At 33.6% G+C, this 20,263-nt stretch overlaps 2 protein-coding genes across 2 annotated transcripts; one reads left to right on the top strand and one right to left on the bottom strand.

The window, feature by feature from the left end:
• The first annotated feature begins 1,819 nt into the window (after positions 1-1,819).
• On the top strand, positions 1,820-7,491 carry LOC142608742 (inactive protein kinase SELMODRAFT_444075-like). Its single transcript, XM_075780430.1, has 8 exons — positions 1,820-2,108; positions 2,301-2,434; positions 3,856-3,950; positions 4,879-5,942; positions 6,121-6,281; positions 6,362-6,438; positions 6,613-6,937; positions 7,070-7,491. Exons 1-8 carry the CDS (start codon positions 1,880-1,882, stop codon positions 7,214-7,216), a joined length of 2,232 nt encoding a protein of 743 aa, XP_075636545.1. The 5' UTR covers positions 1,820-1,879; the 3' UTR covers positions 7,217-7,491.
• A 1,902-nt stretch (positions 7,492-9,393) lies between these two features.
• Positions 9,394-11,386, bottom strand: LOC142622805 (protein JINGUBANG). The gene has a single exon (XM_075796351.1). The coding sequence runs from the start codon at positions 11,384-11,386 to the stop codon at positions 9,824-9,826; it is 1,563 nt and encodes a 520-aa protein (XP_075652466.1). The 3' UTR covers positions 9,394-9,823.
• Positions 11,387-20,263: the final 8,877 nt, after the last annotated feature.

Here is a 20,263-nt window from a genome sequence, read left to right on the forward strand (position 1 = left end):
AAACAACTTTGGTTTCTTATAATTTTCTTTAACTTGACAGAAGACTCAATTGGACCCAAATGAAAAATAAAATCCCAATAGACCAAATTTTTACACTCCAATGTAGAGAGTGTGTCAGTTGGACCCAAATAAAAAATATCTCAATAGAGTGTCACATTTTGAAGTTTTTTGTCTCTTTAAATGATGCTTACAAACAGATGTAGTGATGTATAGTAATTATATCAATGAATGTATAATTTATGTGATTATTTAACATACCAATGTGTATTTTTTGTTTTTTTCTTAAATAATGTAGAATCTTTCGATCTATGATCCGATCTTACGATCTATAATCCGATCCTACGATCCACGATCCCACCTACCTCCTACGATCTTACGTAGGATCTCGATTCTGATAACCTTGGTTAGGAGCATCTTGATGCAGCAAGTACAAGAATATGCCATGTACAGTTTCAACTTTAAAAATGTTGTTAATAGACAAATGTAAAATCATATATTCAATTAGATTGTGTTATCCATAATGATTATCCAATTTCTCTTACCTGGAGATGTAAATTTCAAAGTGCACTACAAATAGGTTTACACAAATTTCTTAGCAAATGATTATTGACAAGAAAGAGCAATGTTCCCCATTGTATTCCTTACAAGTTGGTGAAAAAATCTGTGTGTTGTAAACACTTTTATGTTTTGCAGTGATTCTTTATGGTAAGCAGTGAGTTGATATTGGTTTCAAGAAAGTTATATTTGGTAAGAGCATTCTTAAGCCAAAGTTTTACAATTTAAAAAAATATATGCTTTTTGCGCGAAAAAAAAAATGCTTTTAGATTTTGATTTTTATGTTTTTGTTATATTTTTTGCGTTTTTAACTATAAAAATACAGAGGTAAGTTATGGAAGCTTAATGAAAATGGAGTGAACCTTAGGTAGGCAAAGTACAAATTTTTAAATTACAAGTAAACAACTTAAATTTTAGCCAAATCACAAGTGGATAATTTGTAATTTGTCTTATATATATATAATAAAGTGGATGTTTAAAATTAACTTGAAACCAAGAACAAATTATTTTAGTTTGAATGCTAAATTTTTTTCTTGTACGATAGTCAAGAAAATACTATAAATTTAAATGTTAATTTTGCATCTTATTCCTCAATTAAACTATCAAAACAAAGTTGGAGTCTCAAGAAATTTGGCTTTTTAAAAATGAAAAACGGTCTTCTAAAAAATATATAAAAAATGGTATAAAAAAAATCATATAATTTCAAAAGCTTCATATTAAATGTTTATGCTTGGTCCTTACATGTTTGTAGTTTTGTTGGTTTCAAATGAAACTCCAAATTTTTAAAATTTTATCACTTTAAACTATTTGTACCTTTTGGGTTTGGTTTCAAACTTTGATGGGTCGGAATTTATACTTTTTTAAAAGTTTAGTATTCAATTTAAACTGAAAGAAACTTTAAGGTTAATTTGTAAAATTTGAAATTTCAAGATTTAATTTTAAATATTTAAAATTATAAAATCACACCTAAAGTATATATAATGCTTAAAAATATAATTTGTTCGAAAAACGAAAAGGTACGAATTGCATAAAGTCCTCATGATTAAATTGGCTATTCCGTTAGAATAAAAATTCAAAATAAAATGGGTCCTACACCCAAGTCCCAACATGTTACTTAACTTTTTATTCTGTGGTCAAATTAAGACACGATTCTAAAGTAATCATGATTAAAATGATTGTTCGGTTTGATATAATAAATAATTGGGCCCCAAAAGCCAGTTCAAGTATTGTTCAACTTCCCATCAAAAATTAAAATAGTGTTCCAACTTAAACAAAGTCTCTACACATTTCTGAGGCATCGAAAAAGCAAGAAGGGTCCCCAGAAATGAGGACTCAATTAATGTTGCCAGAAGAGATGGAAGGTAGCGAAAGGCAAAGCAGCTCCACCACCACCACCACCACCGCCAACAACAACAGAGCATCGCATAAAGTATTAGTCGCCGTTAAAGCCGAGAAGGTGATTTCAAAGGCTGCATTAGCATGGGCTCTAACGCACGTCGTTCATCCTGGCGATTGCATAACTTTGCTCGCCATAATTCCCAAGGAGAAAACCAGTAAATCTCTTCTCTCTCTTAATTTTTTTTTGTTTTAATAATTCAATAGTTACGAAGACGAGCCTAAATTTGAGTTAGTTGAGTTATGTAAGGAAGTGTTAGTTGAGTTAGACAAGTCTAAAAATATTAGGAAGTATTAGTTGAGTTATGTAGCTAAATTTGCTGACGCTGTTTTTCCGATGAATGTTGCAGGTAGAAGGTTCTGGAACTTTACGCTATTTAGAGGAGACTGTGGGAGCAGCCAACGAGAAAAGTTGCCGGAAAAGATTCATCAGATCTCGGAGTCTTGTTCTCAGATGGCTCTTCAGTTTCGCAACCAAATTGAGGTAAGGTAACTGTCTGACTTTACATAAAATTACCAAATTACCACTTGCCGCCTTTATTAATACCTTAGAAATACGACGTGTAGTTTCGTTGGTGTTACTTAAGACAACCAAGAACACGTGATTTTGGCTTGCCCAAACAGTTTACTTTCCTCGTATACAGTAGTTTCTGACCTGTCATTGTCTAATTCGCCTGATTTTTTGTTTTTGCTTTATTTATTTATTTATTTTATTTAAGCATTTAACAAAATAAATGATTGCTTTATTTATGGTTAATGTTAACAAGTGTTATTAAGAAAATGGTTAATAAATCAATTTTAAAAAAGTTTTTATATTATTTTTATGAAAAATTGAAAAAATTATCAAAATATTAATTAATTTTTTTATAAAAACAATATTTTTCTAAAATGGTTAACTAACGCTTTCGGCATTTGTTAATATTTTTTTGTTATATTTTGTGTCTCTGGCAAATGATCATTTGAGAATCAGAAATAGAGTTTTAGAAGATTTTAGATCTGTTTCTAGTGCATGAACATTATACGTTAATGATTTGATGGCCAGCTAGGCTAGTAGAGAGGAACAGCATGTGCCTGGACAATGTTACTCGAGAATCAAGATCCATAAATTGGACCAGTTCAAATAAAAAAGATAGTCAAAAAATTTTTGCGGACCCCAGGAATCCGTAGCTTTTCATAAAAAAAGAAGAATCTTTAGCTTTACGTTATTAACAATTAAGTTTATAGTTGATTATTTTGCCGTTTATCCTTAAAAAAAAATAATAATAAAAAAAGTTTATAGTTGATTATATTATCACACATATATATTTAAGTTAGAATAGAATTTTATTTTGTAAAAATAAAAAAAATATTATCATTGATTAACTACTAATTTTGACTTCCCACAAAAAATATAAGAAATGTTTTTTTTTTTTTTTGAGAAAAATACGAAATGTTTATATACTTAGTACATTCCATTACCAAAAAATGTGGGAAGTTGATCGGTTACGTTTTATTTATTTTGTGTATAATCCTATTTCACGTTTTAAAGTGTATTTAATTTTGATCATACATTATCATCGTAACAAATTTAGTACAATGGAGACTTTAAGCCGAAACTATATTTGTGTTTATATATATATATAGCTGTGGTACATAAATGTTTAGCAAATAAAGTAGAAATCCATGATTTGAATTAAGGGGACAAAAAGTAAACAAATAAAATGAAAAGAAAAAACGTTAAGTACTCTGTAGTTTGTACATGTCTTTAAAGAAAAGTGCAATGTAAACTTTGTTTGACCTGCATATAGATATGGCCATCTGGGTCCTACATCAAAATTGGAAGGCTCCGGCGGGCTTTTCTAGCTTATACAATAATTGAATTAATAATGACCCAAAAATTAACTAAGTACGACACTTTAATTTCAGGTTAAAGTGAGGATTAAGGTGGTGTCAAGTTCGCCTGGTGGTGCTGTGGCTGCTGAAGCAAAGAGCAATGGTGTCAACTGGGTCGTACTTGACAAGTAATTAAACATACATGTATTAAAAAAAAAGTATTAGTTCCTTTTTCTGAGTTAATATTTAATGTTTGTTGATACTTGATAACCTATTTTCACCCGTATTGATAACTAAATAAGCTTCACTGGTTGCGTAAAATTTTATTATTGTATGGGTACTTTTATATGCAAAATAAATTTTAAATTTGAGAATGAACAAAAATACACATATATAAATAGAGATAAGGAAAAACACCAAGTGAAAAATTATTGGTATTCTCAAAGCATAAAGTCTCTCTCACATTTTTTGGTGCTGACTTCTAGGTTCTATCTTTTGTTTGTTTTCCATTTTGTTAATTTTTATTGTTGAATCATTATGATTAGTGTGTGTTGGCATGTCCAATAGAAGCCCCAATTTTCTAAACCCACCATAAAGCTCCCAAGCCAATTAGAATTAGAATTAAGGTTTAACACTCCTATATACGCACCGTATTGTACTCCTATCAAAGGAAGTTATTTTGATGAATAACTGGAGCTCACCTTACTCTTGCAGCTCTAGTTTCAAGCATTTATGATTGTTGTGAATTCCTGCATAAGTTGGGACTGCCTCTGACCTCTTTACTAGTTGGTGTAGATTAACTGAACTCAACTAAATGAAAAACCAATAAAAATGTGTTATCCTATGCTGTATTTCACAATGACTTGAGACTCAGCTAAAACAACTTCATGCATACACGGTTACTAATTGAGACACTCCACATCTTGTTCTACTTGGTTTTGGACTGCAGTCTTAACAACTTTATGCTAACTACTCGTTTTGTGAATAAACAAACCATATAATTTCATATACTTGTATTGGTGTATGCCATCTAACTATTTACCATGAAGGCATGTCTCTCTCAAATGGTTAAAAAAGGTTTGAAAAAGTAGTTCACCACATGACTTGTGAAAACAGGAAATTGAAACAAGAGCGGAAGCGTTGCATGGAGGAACTGCAGTGCAACATTGTAGTAATGAAGGGTGGTCAACCAAAAGTCCTTAGGCTTAATTTAGGATGCTCAACTGAGCTCCAAACGCCCTTCTTTTCTGCCACTTCTACACCAGGAATAGATGGTGAAAAGTTGCAAGGCCATCAAATGAAGCAGTCTATGGTTTCTAGCCCACAGAGCAGCCCTGAAGAATCAAGAACTTTCCACACAAGAAATACATGGGAAAGTTCACGATGGAGTTATGACACACCGAGTTCTCTTCTCCTTGTCTATGGACAAAATCCTCTATTTGAAGGACAAAACAATGGAATTCACAAGCCAATTGCTAAGCGAAGAGACCTAAATGTCCCACTGTCAACCCCTGAATTGAACGGGCAAAGGTTTACCACTCTGTCTAAACCCCCAACACCATCTTTAGCTAGAAATCAAAAGAGAGTTCTTTGGATTCCCCAAAACCACTTTGTTGACGGAAAGTCCCCTACAACTCAAAACTATGGGAAAACTAAAGAAATTAGATCTCCAACTTCCAAAAGTCTACTTGATAAGTTTGTGGACTCTGATCAAGATATTGGGAGTAATAGAGCCAGCATCGACCAAATGAGTCAGGGAGACCACACTACAAACTCAAGCATCAGGGATGCCGTTTCAATTGGTAGAAATTGCTCAATACCTCCTCCTTTATGCTCACAATGTCAACACAAAGCACCTGTTTTTGGAAAACCTCCAAGACATTTCTCTTACAAAGAGCTAGAGGAAGCTACAGACGGGTTCTCAGATATAAATTTCTTAGCAGAAGGTGGTTTCAGTACAGTTCACCGGGGCATGCTGAGAGATGGCCAGGCTGTTGTAGTTAAGCGATTAAAGTTTGGTGGCTCTCAATCACATTCTGATTTCTGCAGGGAAGTGCGGATATTGAGCTGTGCGCAACACAGAAATGTTGTGTTGTTGATTGGGTTTTGCATTGAGGAAAGGAAGAGAGTGTTGGTCTATGAGTACATATGCAATGGATCCTTGGACTTCCATTTAAATGGTACAATCTATTTTCTCTTTCTCTATGTTCTTAATTTTTTCCAAAGAGCTTTGGCTTATAAAACACAGGAAATGGCTCCTTTCACTTCCATGGACTTGTTGAACATTCTTTATTGATGTTATATGGCTTTAATAAAAGTTCAGGTCGTGATAGTTTAATATTCGTCTGTGGCTGACAGGAAACAACACAACCCTTTTAGATTGGCCGTCAAGGCTAAAGATAGCAATAGGGACAGCACGGGGCTTACGATATATTCATGAGGACTGCAGAGTGGGTTCTATAGCGCACAGAGATCTGCGACCCAACAATATCCTCCTAACCCACGAATTTGAGCCTCTGGTACTATATCAATATTGACTCTGTTAATGTTTATAGAATAAGCAGTTATTTCTCTGATCAATGTTTGTTGTGATTGTTAGATTGCTGGTTTTGGGCTTGCTAGGTGGCACTCTGAATGGGATATCAGCACTGAGGATCAAGTTATTGGAACTTCGGGGTACACATTCCTCTGCTAGGCATTTAAAATGTTGCTTAAAATTGACATAATCAAATTAGATGCATTCCAAGATATGTAAAGAAACTATTAACATGCTTAATTAATCTGATTTTTTATGAGGCCTAATTACTTACCCTCATAAAAAATTAATGGTGCTGAATATGTCTGAACCAGGTACCTGGCACCAGAATACTTGGAAGGTGGACAAATTACAAATAAAGTAGATGTATATGCATTTGGGGTTATTTTATTAGAGCTAATGACAGGTAAAAGAATGGATGAGCTGCAATATATAGAGAGACAGCAGTTCCTGTCTGAATGGTTCCACCCACTAGCCACATTAGAACCAGGCCATGTTATAGCAAATAACTATCATTTACTGGATCCATGCTTGGCCTGTGAACCATCCTTTGATTTCCCTCATCAACTAGAGGCAGTGTGTCGAGCTGCTTCCTTGTGCCTACGTCGAGATCCTGAATCCAGACCCCCAATGTCAAAGGTTTCTTGTCTCTCCCTCTTGATTCCAATTCTTATTCCTTAATGTTTAGTGCTTATCTTCATGATTAAAAGTTGTACCCCATTTTCTGGATAGACAAGTTGTTTAAGTTGAAAACCATTCTCTTTATTATAGGTTCTCAGAGTGCTAGAAGGAGGAGATTTGGTTCCTCTGGGTTTAGACTTGAACACAGTCGGTTGTAGAAGTGGCCATTTGGGTGGTATCAGCTCATTTAGACAACCTGAACTGAAGAGAAAGCATTCACGTAGGCTCTCACATTGAACAATTGGTTGGCTTTTGGTTGAGAGGACTTCTAATTACATGTATAGTTGAAATGGATTGTTTTTTAACTGGTGAGTAGGCAGCATATGGCAATTATCCACTTAAATATATATATAGTGAGTGTTTGGATAGGAATTATTTGCGTCTGGCATTTTGAGTTTTGCATTTTCCTCTCTTTTTTTTTCTTTTTTTTTTTGGCACACGTTTTAGGAGACGAATTTCATTGTTCATTTACTGTTCATAAACAGTAGTCGTAATATTTGACTTTTCAACCACTTTTCAGTAGGTCTCGTACACTGTTCACGGGACTCACAACCCTCATTTTTTAGCAATTTTTCATTAAAAATAGGTCTCACTGTACTATTTACATATTTAAAAATTATTTTACTACAGTATTTTCAGTTTTCAACAAAATAAGCTGTTTTCAGATTACATTTTTTTACGGCTATCATGTCATTTTTGTATCATCATCACTGTTCTATAGGAATTATAGTTTTAAGTCCGCATATATGTCAGATATTTTTCTCAATCAGTTCACCTAAATAAACAGGCTAAATAAATTCAGTTGTAACTTGAGAGGAGGGTTACCTTTGCCTTAGGTTCAGAGCATTGAATCTGCTATGTGCCTTCGCAAAAAGAGCAACAATCAACAACTTGGGTTGACCATTGTAGTTTGCCTTCATTCAACAAATATATTTGTAGCCCCAAACAACTTCACTTCTACTTAAGAACATTTAAAACATGAACTTGTTCAATATCAAACACTTTTTTTCAGATACACCAAAAACAATATCACAAGAGTGTGCCAGCATTCTTGTTACTGCATAAGCAGCTAGGACTCTGACAAGATCAATCACTCACAGTGAGCCACACAGTGCCTTAATAACATGTCTCTCGCGCACAAATATTTATACTAGATTGAAACTTAGATGTTGACTGCTCAACCTCAAATAATCTTCCACACACTGATACAAGCACGTTGCATGTCCATCAAACTTTTAATTGTAACTCACAATCATGATGTCTTATGCAACAGACCATGTGTGGTTTCTCATAATAATTGATTTATTGCAGTGTGACAAACTTACACAGAGAGGTGATAGATTGCAGTTTAGAGTTAGAGAGTTTGTGCTGTCTATAAATAGCCTTGTCAATTGTTACTTCTATCTTGCCAATGTTGTGGGAAATGTTATATTATCCGAAGAATGCCTATGGATCTTTGCCTCTATCTGCAACTGATATTGCTAAATAGCTGCAGACTCTAAGCACCTCAGAGTAAACTCATGCATTAGACTAAGACATCCAAAAAAAAAGCAAATATGATCAAATCCGTGGCAGTATAATTGAGCCTTGACAATTAAATATTTAATGAATACTCAATGTAATTTGATTACCAGTTCTATAACTGTTTAATCTTTCTTTTAAATCTCTGCCAAGTATGAGACCAACGTTGTCAACTGCGCTTTGCCAAGCCTTCAAGTTTTATAGTTGTGTTGGGTCGGTGGTATACCTAGACGAGAATGGTCATCCATGTTCCACAATAGTGCTTTGCGTCAAATGTACTTCAAGACCTTACCTTGTTTGAATCAATCAATAAACTGATGATTATAGGATTGAAAAAACAACATAGGTAGGGGAAATATATCAATGAAGTAATTGAAGTCTAAAGACAGAAAAAGTTGTTGTAAAGTGCCTGTTCAACCAGTCAATCTTTTTCTGAAGAATCTGGACATAAGCATTTCACACTGTCTTCCCAACCACCCAGGTTAGAATGATTTCAGGTTAAAGATTATGTAGTTTACTCCAACAAATTTTTCCTCTCAACGTTACAATCACGCAAAGCAATCTTAAAGCTGGTTAAAAGTTCGAGTTCAATTTTTTTTTTTTTTTTTTTTTGTTCACTACCATGACAAAATCAAAAGAAGGGAGAATGCATCATCTTATGAAAGGGCATATGCACTGAATGAATGAGGAGAATAATGACATTAATCAAACAAGAACTAATTTAGAGGCAACTAAGAGAGCTTTGAGCTATCTCAAAGACTAAATCCTCCTAAATAATTAATAGCACTAGCAAATAACAATAAGGAATCAATTCATCAAAAAATAATAATGAGGAATCCCAATAACCAGGTAGAAAGCAAAAAATATATATATTAATTTTAATTCATTCCCACTCATAAAATATACATATCATCCATCTCAATTCACACCCACACCAATGTTCCAAATTCATTTAAAAATAACATCAGTCCCTCGTAATCTTTCTTCCCTTCCACGTAGGCAAACCCTCAACATAACTACCTCAAACCCCAACATCCACTTGCCTAAAATCCACGTATCGGTATCACCAAGTTGCAATTTTTGGGTTTTTTTTCTTTGTTTTTTGTTTTTTTGTTTTTTGGATTTCAAATTCAACTAAGCCAATATATAACATCTATCTTACATAAAAGTGAGTCTCATATTATTGGGATTCACTGGATATAAGAAGAATATTATATGTAACGTTTACACAAAATAAAATTTTCACGAAATATATCTCGACACGTGGATATGATTTACCGGGATCTCAAGGGCCCACAAAGGTTGTTGTGGTTGTTGGGATCATCAGTGCTTCTTGGTCGTGCTAACTCTGCCTGTAGAGGAGAAACTCCCATCAGATGGCATTGAATCCGCATCAAAAACCGTTTGATTATGATCATGATCATGATCATGATTCTGATTCTGATTCTGATTCTGACTCTGCTGTTGCTGAAACTGAAACTGAAACTGTTGTTGTTGTTGTTGCTGCTGTTGTTGCTTCATAACTATCACATTCAAATCAGGAGCCAAACTAGAAACACACCAAACCTTCACAGACTTATCAAGACTCCCACTATAAACAATCCACCGTTGATCACCATTATTGGACGGCTCACGATCCTCCTCAATAGCCAAGCACTTAACGGGTCCGCTATGTCCCGTCAAAACGGAAAGACACGTGTGAATAACGCCGTCTTTCCTCCACACACAGATGGTCTTATCAGCCGAACCACTCAGCACCAAGTTCCCTGCAGCCGCGAGACACAGTACAGCCAATTTGTGTCCCCTGAGGACTCCCCCATGTGATAGTTTCTTCTCACTCCGTTCCCAAAAGTTAACGATTCCGTCAGAGGACCCACAGTACATGACCGAACCGGAGGCGTTAACGGCTAACGCCGTTACAGCACACTCTTGCTCCAACAGTTTCTGAGTCAGAGAATGCTTCGTAACCTTGCCATTAACTTCTCTTTTCCAAACCTTAACGGTTCCATCAGCTGAGCCTGTGTAAACCAACCCTTCAGCACTGGCCACAACAGAATTAACGGCGTCATCGTGAGCGTTAATCGATTCGATGCACTTCGAGTTGTCAATTTTCCAAACCTTAATAGTCCTATCCCACGAAGCCGAATACAGAAACAGTTTGTCTTCGCTCAAACTCAAACACGACACCGCGTCCGTGTGTTTGATCCATAGAGCAGTACGACGTCGTCTCACTTCGACATAGTTACTAGGTTTGATCGAGCTTTTGAAGATATCCATCAAACTCGGCAAAGTCCCAGCTCGTTTATGAACGCTTGGGTTCTTAGGAGAAACTTTCCAAACACGAATTTTCCCGTCTTGGTGACCGGTGAAAATCTTTTCCCCGGAAAGTATAATAGCTTTAACCAAACCGCTATTCCCTTTGAACCCCGAGAATTCTTTGAGGTTTTTCCAGACCCGAATGTTCTTACTATCTGAGCCAGTGTATAAGAGATCACCGGACGCGGCTAACGAATAAATATGGCCTTCTTCGCGAACCAGCGAGCCGATGAGAGCGTTTTGAGTAACGTTTTCGTCGAAATTAGCCCAAGGTGATTTGGTAAAAGGTGAAGTTTGGTTCCATGGTGACATTGTCATAGGAGAACCCTCACCGCTCATTCGACTCGGGTCATAACAAGCAGATAGGTTTAAGGAGGCACTGCTGTTACGCATTGGGAAATCATCGTCGACATTGTTTGCCGAAGATGAGATATTAGGATCAGAATGCAAGACGGTTCCGAACTTCGACCTCGACATGCTAGTCGTCCTGGATGTGTTGGCGTACATCATTGGAGCGCCTCCTCCATCGGGGCCTCCTTCTTTAATATCTCGCATTGCAAATCCCAACATTTAGAAAGATGAAGAAGGAAAAAAACAAAAAAAACAACAACAACACAAAAAAAGTGTTGAAATTGAAGGGAAAAAATGGTTTATGAGACTGAAAATGGAAGAAAGATTGGGATGGTTGGGAGGAAAAGAAGGATAATATGAAAGAAGGAAAGGCGGGAGAAGAGTGAGAGTCTCCATATATATAAATAGTATGAGGATTGAACGGTAGAGAAGATAGGGGCGGTCAGATGTTGACACGTGTGAGGACGATACGTTATTTTTGTTTTGATTCCTGAAAGGCCGGGTCCCATTTTAAGAATAGCATGACTGTTTGTTTGATGAGTAATTGTCACGTATGTTCACAAATTGTTTTACAGTATTTTTATAAAATAGTAAGGAGTTTAATTTTTTATTAGTTTTCATCTAAACTTAGTATTAATATTATTTTTTTATTTATTAATAATTATTCATCATATCATTAATTTGTAAGAAAAATTTATAAAATAATTTGTATTTTTAGCATTATTCATTCTCAGGTGTCTCATAGACAGCAATTTTTCTAGTAATATTTGCGTAAGTGATGAGTTGGAAAATTCTTATTATTAATATTACTATTTACTAACCATTGACGATTTTTTTTCATACATTTTTTTTGGTGGCTCTAGACTTAATGTGGTTTGATTAGTTGGGGCAGTTGTTATAATTGAGTGGATGATGGTTTTCAAGCTAATCTTGGGATAAATTAAGTTGTCAAGGAGTGAATTGCATATAGTGATTAAAACAGTTCTTGTTGGTTTTTCAAAGCTAATCTTGGCATGAATTAAGTTGTGAATGAGTGAATTGCAAATATTCAACAAAAAAAAAGTTCTTGTTGGTTTATAAGCTAATCTTGGGTTCAATTAAGTTGTGAAAGAGTGAATTGCAAATAAGCAAAATGGTTATTTATTGTTTGAAGAAACAATAAATACAATATTTATAGTGAAGCAAAATTTGTACCAAGATTGACTTGGTCTGTTGTGAGTGTAAAAAAAAAGTTGTGTAGTACAATATGACTATGTAATATAGTAATTATCACAATTTTAATAAATTATTAAAATCATTGCGCATTATTAGTGCAGTTGTCACTCTACAAATATAAGTGTTTTTAAGATGTAAGGGGTAAGGGCTGCATCATTAGTGCAGTTGTCACTCTACAAATATAAGTGTTTTTAAAATGTAAGGTGTAAGGGCTGGGATTCAAGTCTCAGGAGGAAATTTCGCACATATATACACTTGAATTATTTTAAGTAGAATTTCTATCTTATATAAAAATAAAAATTAATAATAAATTATTAAAAACAGTTTTAGAAAATTTTGTACCTATAATATTGCTCTCAAAGGTAATGAGATTGCAATTACTTAGAGTTGCCCCCCAAAAATATGGAATTATACACACTTTGATTAGCTTTCATTTTAAGAAAACATGAAAAGATTTTGGCTGCCTGGGCTATGATGAGCTTTGCTTTTTGCTAAATGAGGAAGAGCATGATCTGTTGGTTAAACTTCAAGAGTAAATTTCTTCAATTCTAGCAAGGGGCGACTTTCTTTACTTGTATTGAATTGTTGTTTATCTTATCAACAAAACGGTTGGAGACACGAAGACCCGGTTTATAATGAAAAAAAGGATCAAAATATCCCAACCACTTTAAACTTGTGGAAATAGTAGCTCCTCCTTTACTAATTACCGAAATGGACGGTTATAACAACTATAAATAAACCATATATCAAAAGTCTTGCTTGGTTGCAAATTCTAGATGTTTTTATTTAAATTTCTTCTTGGCTGCTAGACACTGAGAGTGAGATATCAACAAAGCTCTTCAACCGCAATTTGAAAATAGAAATTTGAAGCTTGTGGAATAGGTTCTATCATGATCCACCTTTAGAATGTTTGTGCAGGGTAAATCTAAGGGTCCAAGATCAATGAGAGTGATAGATTTTTGTCACAGATCATAGTCAGAAGCGACGTTAAAGGTATTGTTACAAATTTGACTACATAAGCCTTATAAAAATTGTCACCAATCACAAAAATGTAATTTAATATTTATGTTTTAGGTCGTTGAATTAACACTACCAATGAATTTGTAAGTTAATAAGTAATAAAATTTATTAGTATTTTCCTTAATGTTATCATCTTTGCATAAGATCCAATTCTCTGAATATAAGGGCGTCTGGGCTCTTGCAGAAAAAACAAACATTTATCAGTTTGGAGTTTGGATCACACTCTCTTGTGATAAGTTTAGTGGACAAACTGATTTGTATATGAAAATCAATAGACACCTCTAACGTCGCAACCCCTTTGCCTGAATTGTTAGGGCTCTGACTCTCACCTTATGATTTCTAAGGATATAGTGGAATTGTTAGGGCTCTGACTCTCACCTTATGATTTCTAAAGGAGGATATCATTTTGTCCTAGGCAAATAGAGAAAAGGAAGGGATGAAAACGTTTTATCTTTCTTAATCATTGTATTATATATATCTGCAAATGGTTCAAGCGTGATTCTTCCAATCAAGACCCTAGCTAGCGCCATAATTGACATTTTCTGTTTTCAGGCAATACGATGAATGGTGGGAGGCAAAAGATAGCATCATGTTACCAAAGACAAAGGAAAAGTGGAAGATCCCATGGAGATACATTTCTTTGTTATGGATTCCTAGCTAAATAAATCTTCAAGGCACATTTAGCTCAGTGATATTGTTTAGCACAAAATAACACTTTCAATCCGACCATGTCACAACTACTCAATATTATATTCAATTAAAAAAAAAATATTGAAATAATTTGTTTCGTGTTCTCTTAGCTATATAAACTCTCACCAAGAGCATTTAGCTCAATGATATTGTTCAGTCTCTTTTATGATGAGAAACAATGTTCAAATCTCTTTTACTCTATTCATTTTTATAATTGAATGATAAAATAATATAATATTAATAATGATGTTAAAAAAAATAAATAAAAAAATAAAAAACCTGTGAAGATGAACTTTCAAATATGCTAACACAATTTTATACTGTGATTTAAAAAAATTATTCATATAATTGAAATGAATGAATCAAATTAGACGAAAATAAATAAATGGTAAAGAAATGATACATATTTACGTCTTAAAATTTAAGTATTTTATAGGTAGGAAAATAAGTGATACAACATTTGACTTTTCTGAAATTAATAATGGGTGAGTGGAGAAAAGAAAATTGTAGAAAGAGACCAGATCTTGCCTTAGCCAATGCTATAGATGGGGTTAAGGAACTTGAGTAACTAGAGGCTCGTAAATGAAGTGACAAAACTAATCAAATAAGTTGATGCAAATGATGTCGTAGCATTTCTTTTAAGTCTTAGGAATTTTCTTTTGATAATTTGGTAGTTGGGAGATAAAGGATTTTAAATTTTAAATGTATTTGTTGGAAAAAATCTGAATATGTTAACTAGTTAAATTACAAGATTGTAAGCGCTCAATTGTACCTAGACCCAAAAATACACGTGGGCTCAGGTTCAATAAACCTTAAACAATGAAATTTGTAGAGTATGGGCTTGCAATCTAGTTTAGGGGTATTGGAAACGTGACAAGCAAGCTATAATGCCACAATCTTTGCAAATGATAAGCAAATATGACAAGGGAACCTCCTCGGACATAAGCCGATGACAGTTTATATATTACTTCCCTTTTTATGACAAAGTTCCAATTCTTAGTTTCTTTTCTCTTTCTTCCTAAAAATAATCCTCTCCCCTTTCACCACCTTCTTTTTGTCTTTTTATAATAGCTGGAAAGTTTTTATCCTACTGTTCAGGGGTCATTCCCCCATTAATGCGGTCAGGGAGGTAGGTGTAGGGTCTTTAATGTGGAGGTGACAGCCTTTTCATAAGATATTTCACTCACACCGTTGCGTCTGGAGGGCGCCTAAGTCCCCCTTTTATCCAACGGTTTTTACATAACCCTACCTTGATCTTTCTGGCGAATCCCAGGGTCATCGTGGGTCTGTCCGAGGAGATATTCGTTCTCGGACGAATCCTCAGACTCTCGACTCATTGCCGAGTTACGGTTCTAGGAGGCTTTTTAGTCTAAACAAACTACCGCCCATCAACAAAGCCCAATGCCCAACTACTTATTTAGGTCTTTTTAGTCCCCACAAAGACTCTTAAAAAACCTTGAAAAATTTTATCTAAAAAATATTGTTAAAAAGGATGAGTGTCAAAGGTATAGGCCCATTGATTTTTCTATTTTTTAAAATATCTTTAGGCCATCATAATTCTTGAGGAGTTACATAAACTTTGAGGGCCAAAAAATCTTAATCTCTTATAAAATAATTTCAAGATTAAAATTCAAGTTACACTCCTTAATTTTAGGTCAATCATAATTTTTTTTTCTCCCTCAAAAGTTTATTTTTGTTATTTTTTATTCTAAAGCTAACCATTGTTGCCGAGTTTATCCTTACATTTAGAAATTTTGAGAGTGTTTGGTACATGCACTTAAACAACAGTTTTCAGTATTTAAACAACATTACACATATTTTTACACACTTTTTCACCTACACGTATTTTCAAAAAATACAAATAACGTTACTAGAATTATATTACCTAACGGACTCTATGTTTTCTAGATGCCCAATGTTATAACACAAAAAATTTCACTATATTTTTCACAATAATTTAGTTGAAAAACTTTTACTGAATTTTATATAAATTCTTAGTTAATTAATATCATTTTTTATTTATTGTTAACAATTTACTAATTTAGAATGATTTTTTTTTGGTGTGCCTATACACTTTCTTTCTAGATTATATGAAAAAGAAGACCTGGAGGGCATCAAAAACTTAGTACACAGGTACGTTGTATTTGGAGGTTTTCTAGATTTGATGACCGTTGCTTGCCCTCAAAATCCATTGAATTGGTATTACCCAAAAAGGAAACGAAAAAATCTGATCCTACCGATAGATTAAAAAAACCAAGTCAGCTATATTCGTTTTTCCATAAATAGCACAGAACCGTCCGTGTACATATATAAAAGGAACCGCTAATAAGACAGTGACAGGTGTTTTAACAACTTCCAAGATATGTCAGATAGCCGCCACGTACCTAGGCTGACTCTAGTCCTAGGATAGTTGTTTTTCTGTCACTTACATTTTTCAGCGGTGCGTTTGTTTCTGCCACCTGTGAACATTGATTCAAACCTATATTGTAGATGTTGGCTTGGGATCGTTAATCAAGCAACCACTGTTTGACAGCCACATCACCGGCAATACGTAAGTAATGTTACCCAGAGTGTTAAATGCCAGCTTGCCTGTTGTAACCTCCGTTATCTATATCATTGGTATTTGGATTTTTTGTCAATTAGTAGAACTAATTTCAACTATCATAGTTCTTCTAAAAGAAACAGCTATCCATCTTTGAATTCTCATGGTATAAACGCTTCTTACACTCTGTTTTTATTGAAAAGACTAAAAATGAATGAGAGAAAAATATGGACAAAATAATAATTCTGATGGTTTGGTTTTGGTTTTGGTTTAAGGGAGAAATTCTCATAATGTAGACACCTTTTAGCCTCTATTTTAATGGAAATATCGAAAATGAATGAGAGAAAAATAGGAAGAAAATGATGATTTTAGTTGTTTGGTTTGGTGGAAAAATTATCATAATGTAAACGCCTCTTACCCTCTATTTTAACAGAAAAATTGATAATGAATGGGAGAAAAGTAGGGAGAAAATGAAAAATTTGGTCATTTGGTTTAGTGGAGAAATTCTCATAATGTAAACGCCTCTTACCCTCTATTTTAACGAAAAGATTGAAAATGAATAAGAGAAAAGTAGGGAGAAAATGATGATTTTGGTCATTTCTCCAATATAAACGCCTCTTACACTCTGTTTTATCGAAAAGAATGAAATTAAATGAGAGAATAGTTGAGAGATTAGGAGGAAAACATAGGAAAAAAAACACAAGAAAAACACAATTACATATTTCCCTCTTCTACCCTTCTCTAACGTCTCAAATAAAAAACTACCTTCCTTTCACAACTTCTTAGAAAAACAATTTATTAGGGCTATTTTCATAAGGAAATACTAGAAAAACAAATTATTTTTGCAACTTGTTAAAGTGATAAATTGTGATTGAAACATCATTTTAACATAAACTCACCATTAACACAATTTCTTTAATATACCAATCACAATAAATCAAGTTATCAATTATAAAAATAAAAATGTTATGAAATTTTGAATCCCTATACTCATTGTTTTGATATGGTGAGATGCGAACTAGAATTACTACATAATATATCATCCATCGATTTTAAGCTTTAATTTCACTTACGTGGCGTTTGGTACGGGGAATCCACATTACTCTTGGCATCTAGATTCCTAGGAATGTGATTTCTAAGAATCACATTCCTAAGAATGTAGCTATTCCAATGTTTGGTTTCATTGGGAATATCTTAAGATTCCTAGGAATGTGAGATGATAACGCTTGGTTTATTCCCAGGAATCTTAAATGAAAAATTTTATTTTTCCTATTCTATCCTTAGATTTGAATGTGAACTACCAAGTTCTTAAAAAAAAAAAAATCTTCCTCTAAATAAATAATGAAAAACCAAATATAAACTATTAATTATGAAAAATTCATTAAAATTATAGTCTAATATTTCAAAATGACAGGTACAATACAAAAATAATTATTTAAATTCTCAAATGCTTTTATTCTTAATAATAATTTTAAAAGAGTTTAATCCATAATAATTTGTTTTATATTTTATGTTAATTGCTTAAATGATAATGAAAAAGGGTTAAAATTGTCAATTTATAAAAAATACAATTTTCTTTAAGCTTGAGAATCTGGATTCCCACCTGTTTTAAAGGGAATCCACATTCCTACTGAGAGGGGAATCCAGATTCTCCTGGCATCTGATTCTTTAGCGTGATTTGCAACCAAACATAGGAATCTTTAAACATTCTTGAGAATCCTAAAATATTACCCCGTACCAAACGCCACATTAATGTTTAGTATCCCTCTTTGCCTCTCACGTAATAAGTATAGAGAGTGCTGTAAAAGTGCAATAAGCTTTCAGGATTGAACTAAAGACCACTGGCTAGCGAAAAGTTTCTCTTAGTTAGAAGGTATTCTTAGCACTTACTTTAACATATCGCATAGATGTTGCATTTATGTGCCTAAAAATCTTGACACATCATTCTGTTATGTCCCACACAAAGCTGGAACAACAAAACCACTTTGTTGATACAATTAAAGTCACGCATGCAGCTGAAGTTACCAAGGTGCTGAGGATTTCAAATTCTAATTTATCTGCTATGAGCTATATATCCGCTTTATAGTCCAATTTGACTACAATAAGAATTCCTATTATTTAGGTGATTAGATTGGTTCTCTATTGTTTAGGAATTAAGTTAGTTGTTATTTGGATATTGTTTAGCCAATTTTTACAGCTATTTGAATTATCTAGTAATCATTTGTATTCTCGATTTGTTTCGGCCATAATGTTTTCTAGAAAATAAATTATTTTCTAAAAAGTATTTTTTTTTTAAACTTTCTTATTTTTTAATGTTTGAAAGCAATCTTAAATGAGTAACTTCCCTTATTTAACTTATTATGAAATAGAGTTGTTTTTTTTTAAAATTTAATGAAAAAATCTCTAAAAATCAATCATATTTTTTTCTATTAACCAGGAAGTAACTTTTGTTTTAAGTTTTATGCTACAGTGAACTGCTATCTATAGCAGCTCACTGTAGCTCAAACTCAAAAAAAAATTTAAACTTTGGCTTCTTTGCAGTAGAAGTTGTATTTAGGGTATTGGTTGCTAAAATGACTCTTTATTAAATTTAGCAACCTTATTGCAGATGCTTAAGTGGTTTGTTGGCTACAAATGACATAAAACATACCGACTTTGGTAGTCACCGGGCCAAATTAAGTTGTACATTGCTAAAGCCAGGCTACATAATGTATAAGCTAATTATGTGTACTTATTAAATGTATTGGCTTGTTTGCAAATTTGGTAAAGTTTTTTGTCGTTAAGAAAGCGACCTAGGAATTAAAATCCTGGCCTAGATAAAAAAATTAATTAGTATACTAACTTGATGATAAAGAGCAATCATCATGAAGCAGACACTATAAATTAAAATTCTCGTACTTATTAAAAAAAAATACTTGGATGCACTTATCTTATATATCTAAGACTAACAACATAATTGTCCTAATTTACATGTAGGGACTCTTAATGCATGTGTGAATGCACGTCGTGCAGAATCAGACAGTTGAAACGAAGACCATAAATACGTGCTGGTTGGAAGGTGGTGATGATTAAATTCTTTAGAATCAGCTTGGGACACTTGGCCATTCAAGGATGAATCTTCAGCTGACTCTTGCAGCACAGTTGGGATAACCAAATCTGGAAAATTTTCCATTTTTGTTCTAATCGCAGATAATTTATCAAATCGATCCCCTATTTCAGAAAACATAAAAGAAAAGAGAAAGCGCTTAAATGCGTCGAGTATTATATTTGCCAAAGATGGACATATGTAACATTTTTAAAATACGAACAAGCCTCACCCTCTCCCCTAAATCACTCTTTCATGGGCTTCTATAGTTGTAGTAGGGACGCGTATATTTCTAATAAACAATGATGATAATAAAACAATTATCATGGGTTCCTTACAGTGAAAATCTCAGCACGAAAATTGAATTATAATTTGATTAATACAAGTCTCGACTCTGAAAAGAGTCTAGGTCTCAACCGAAACATGTCTTCATAAATGGCAGGACTGTTGCTTCATGGACTGCATAGCAAAGCTCTCCTCATATTTAGATGTAGTCACAATAAGGGAATTTTACTATTAATTTAAAGTTTAAACTTAAGAGTAA

The sequence above is a fragment of the Castanea sativa genome, chromosome 1 (assembly GCF_040712315.1).
Source record: "Castanea sativa cultivar Marrone di Chiusa Pesio chromosome 1, ASM4071231v1".
NCBI lineage: Eukaryota > Viridiplantae > Streptophyta > Magnoliopsida > Fagales > Fagaceae > Castanea > Castanea sativa.

Excerpts from the sequence above, each read along its gene's own strand:
- LOC142622805 (XM_075796351.1), bottom strand. The coding sequence starts at position 11,386 with ATGTTGGGATTTGCAATGCGAGATATTAAAGAAGGAGGCCCCGATGGA.
- LOC142608742 (XM_075780430.1), top strand. The coding sequence starts at position 1,880 with ATGAGGACTCAATTAATGTTGCCAGAAGAGATGGAAGGTAGCGAAAGG. Across the intron at positions 5,943-6,120 it reads CTTGGACTTCCATTTAAATG|GAAACAACACAACCCTTTTA; the intron begins GTACAATCTATT and ends TGTGGCTGACAG. Across the intron at positions 6,439-6,612 it reads CAAGTTATTGGAACTTCGGG|GTACCTGGCACCAGAATACT; the intron begins GTACACATTCCT and ends TGTCTGAACCAG.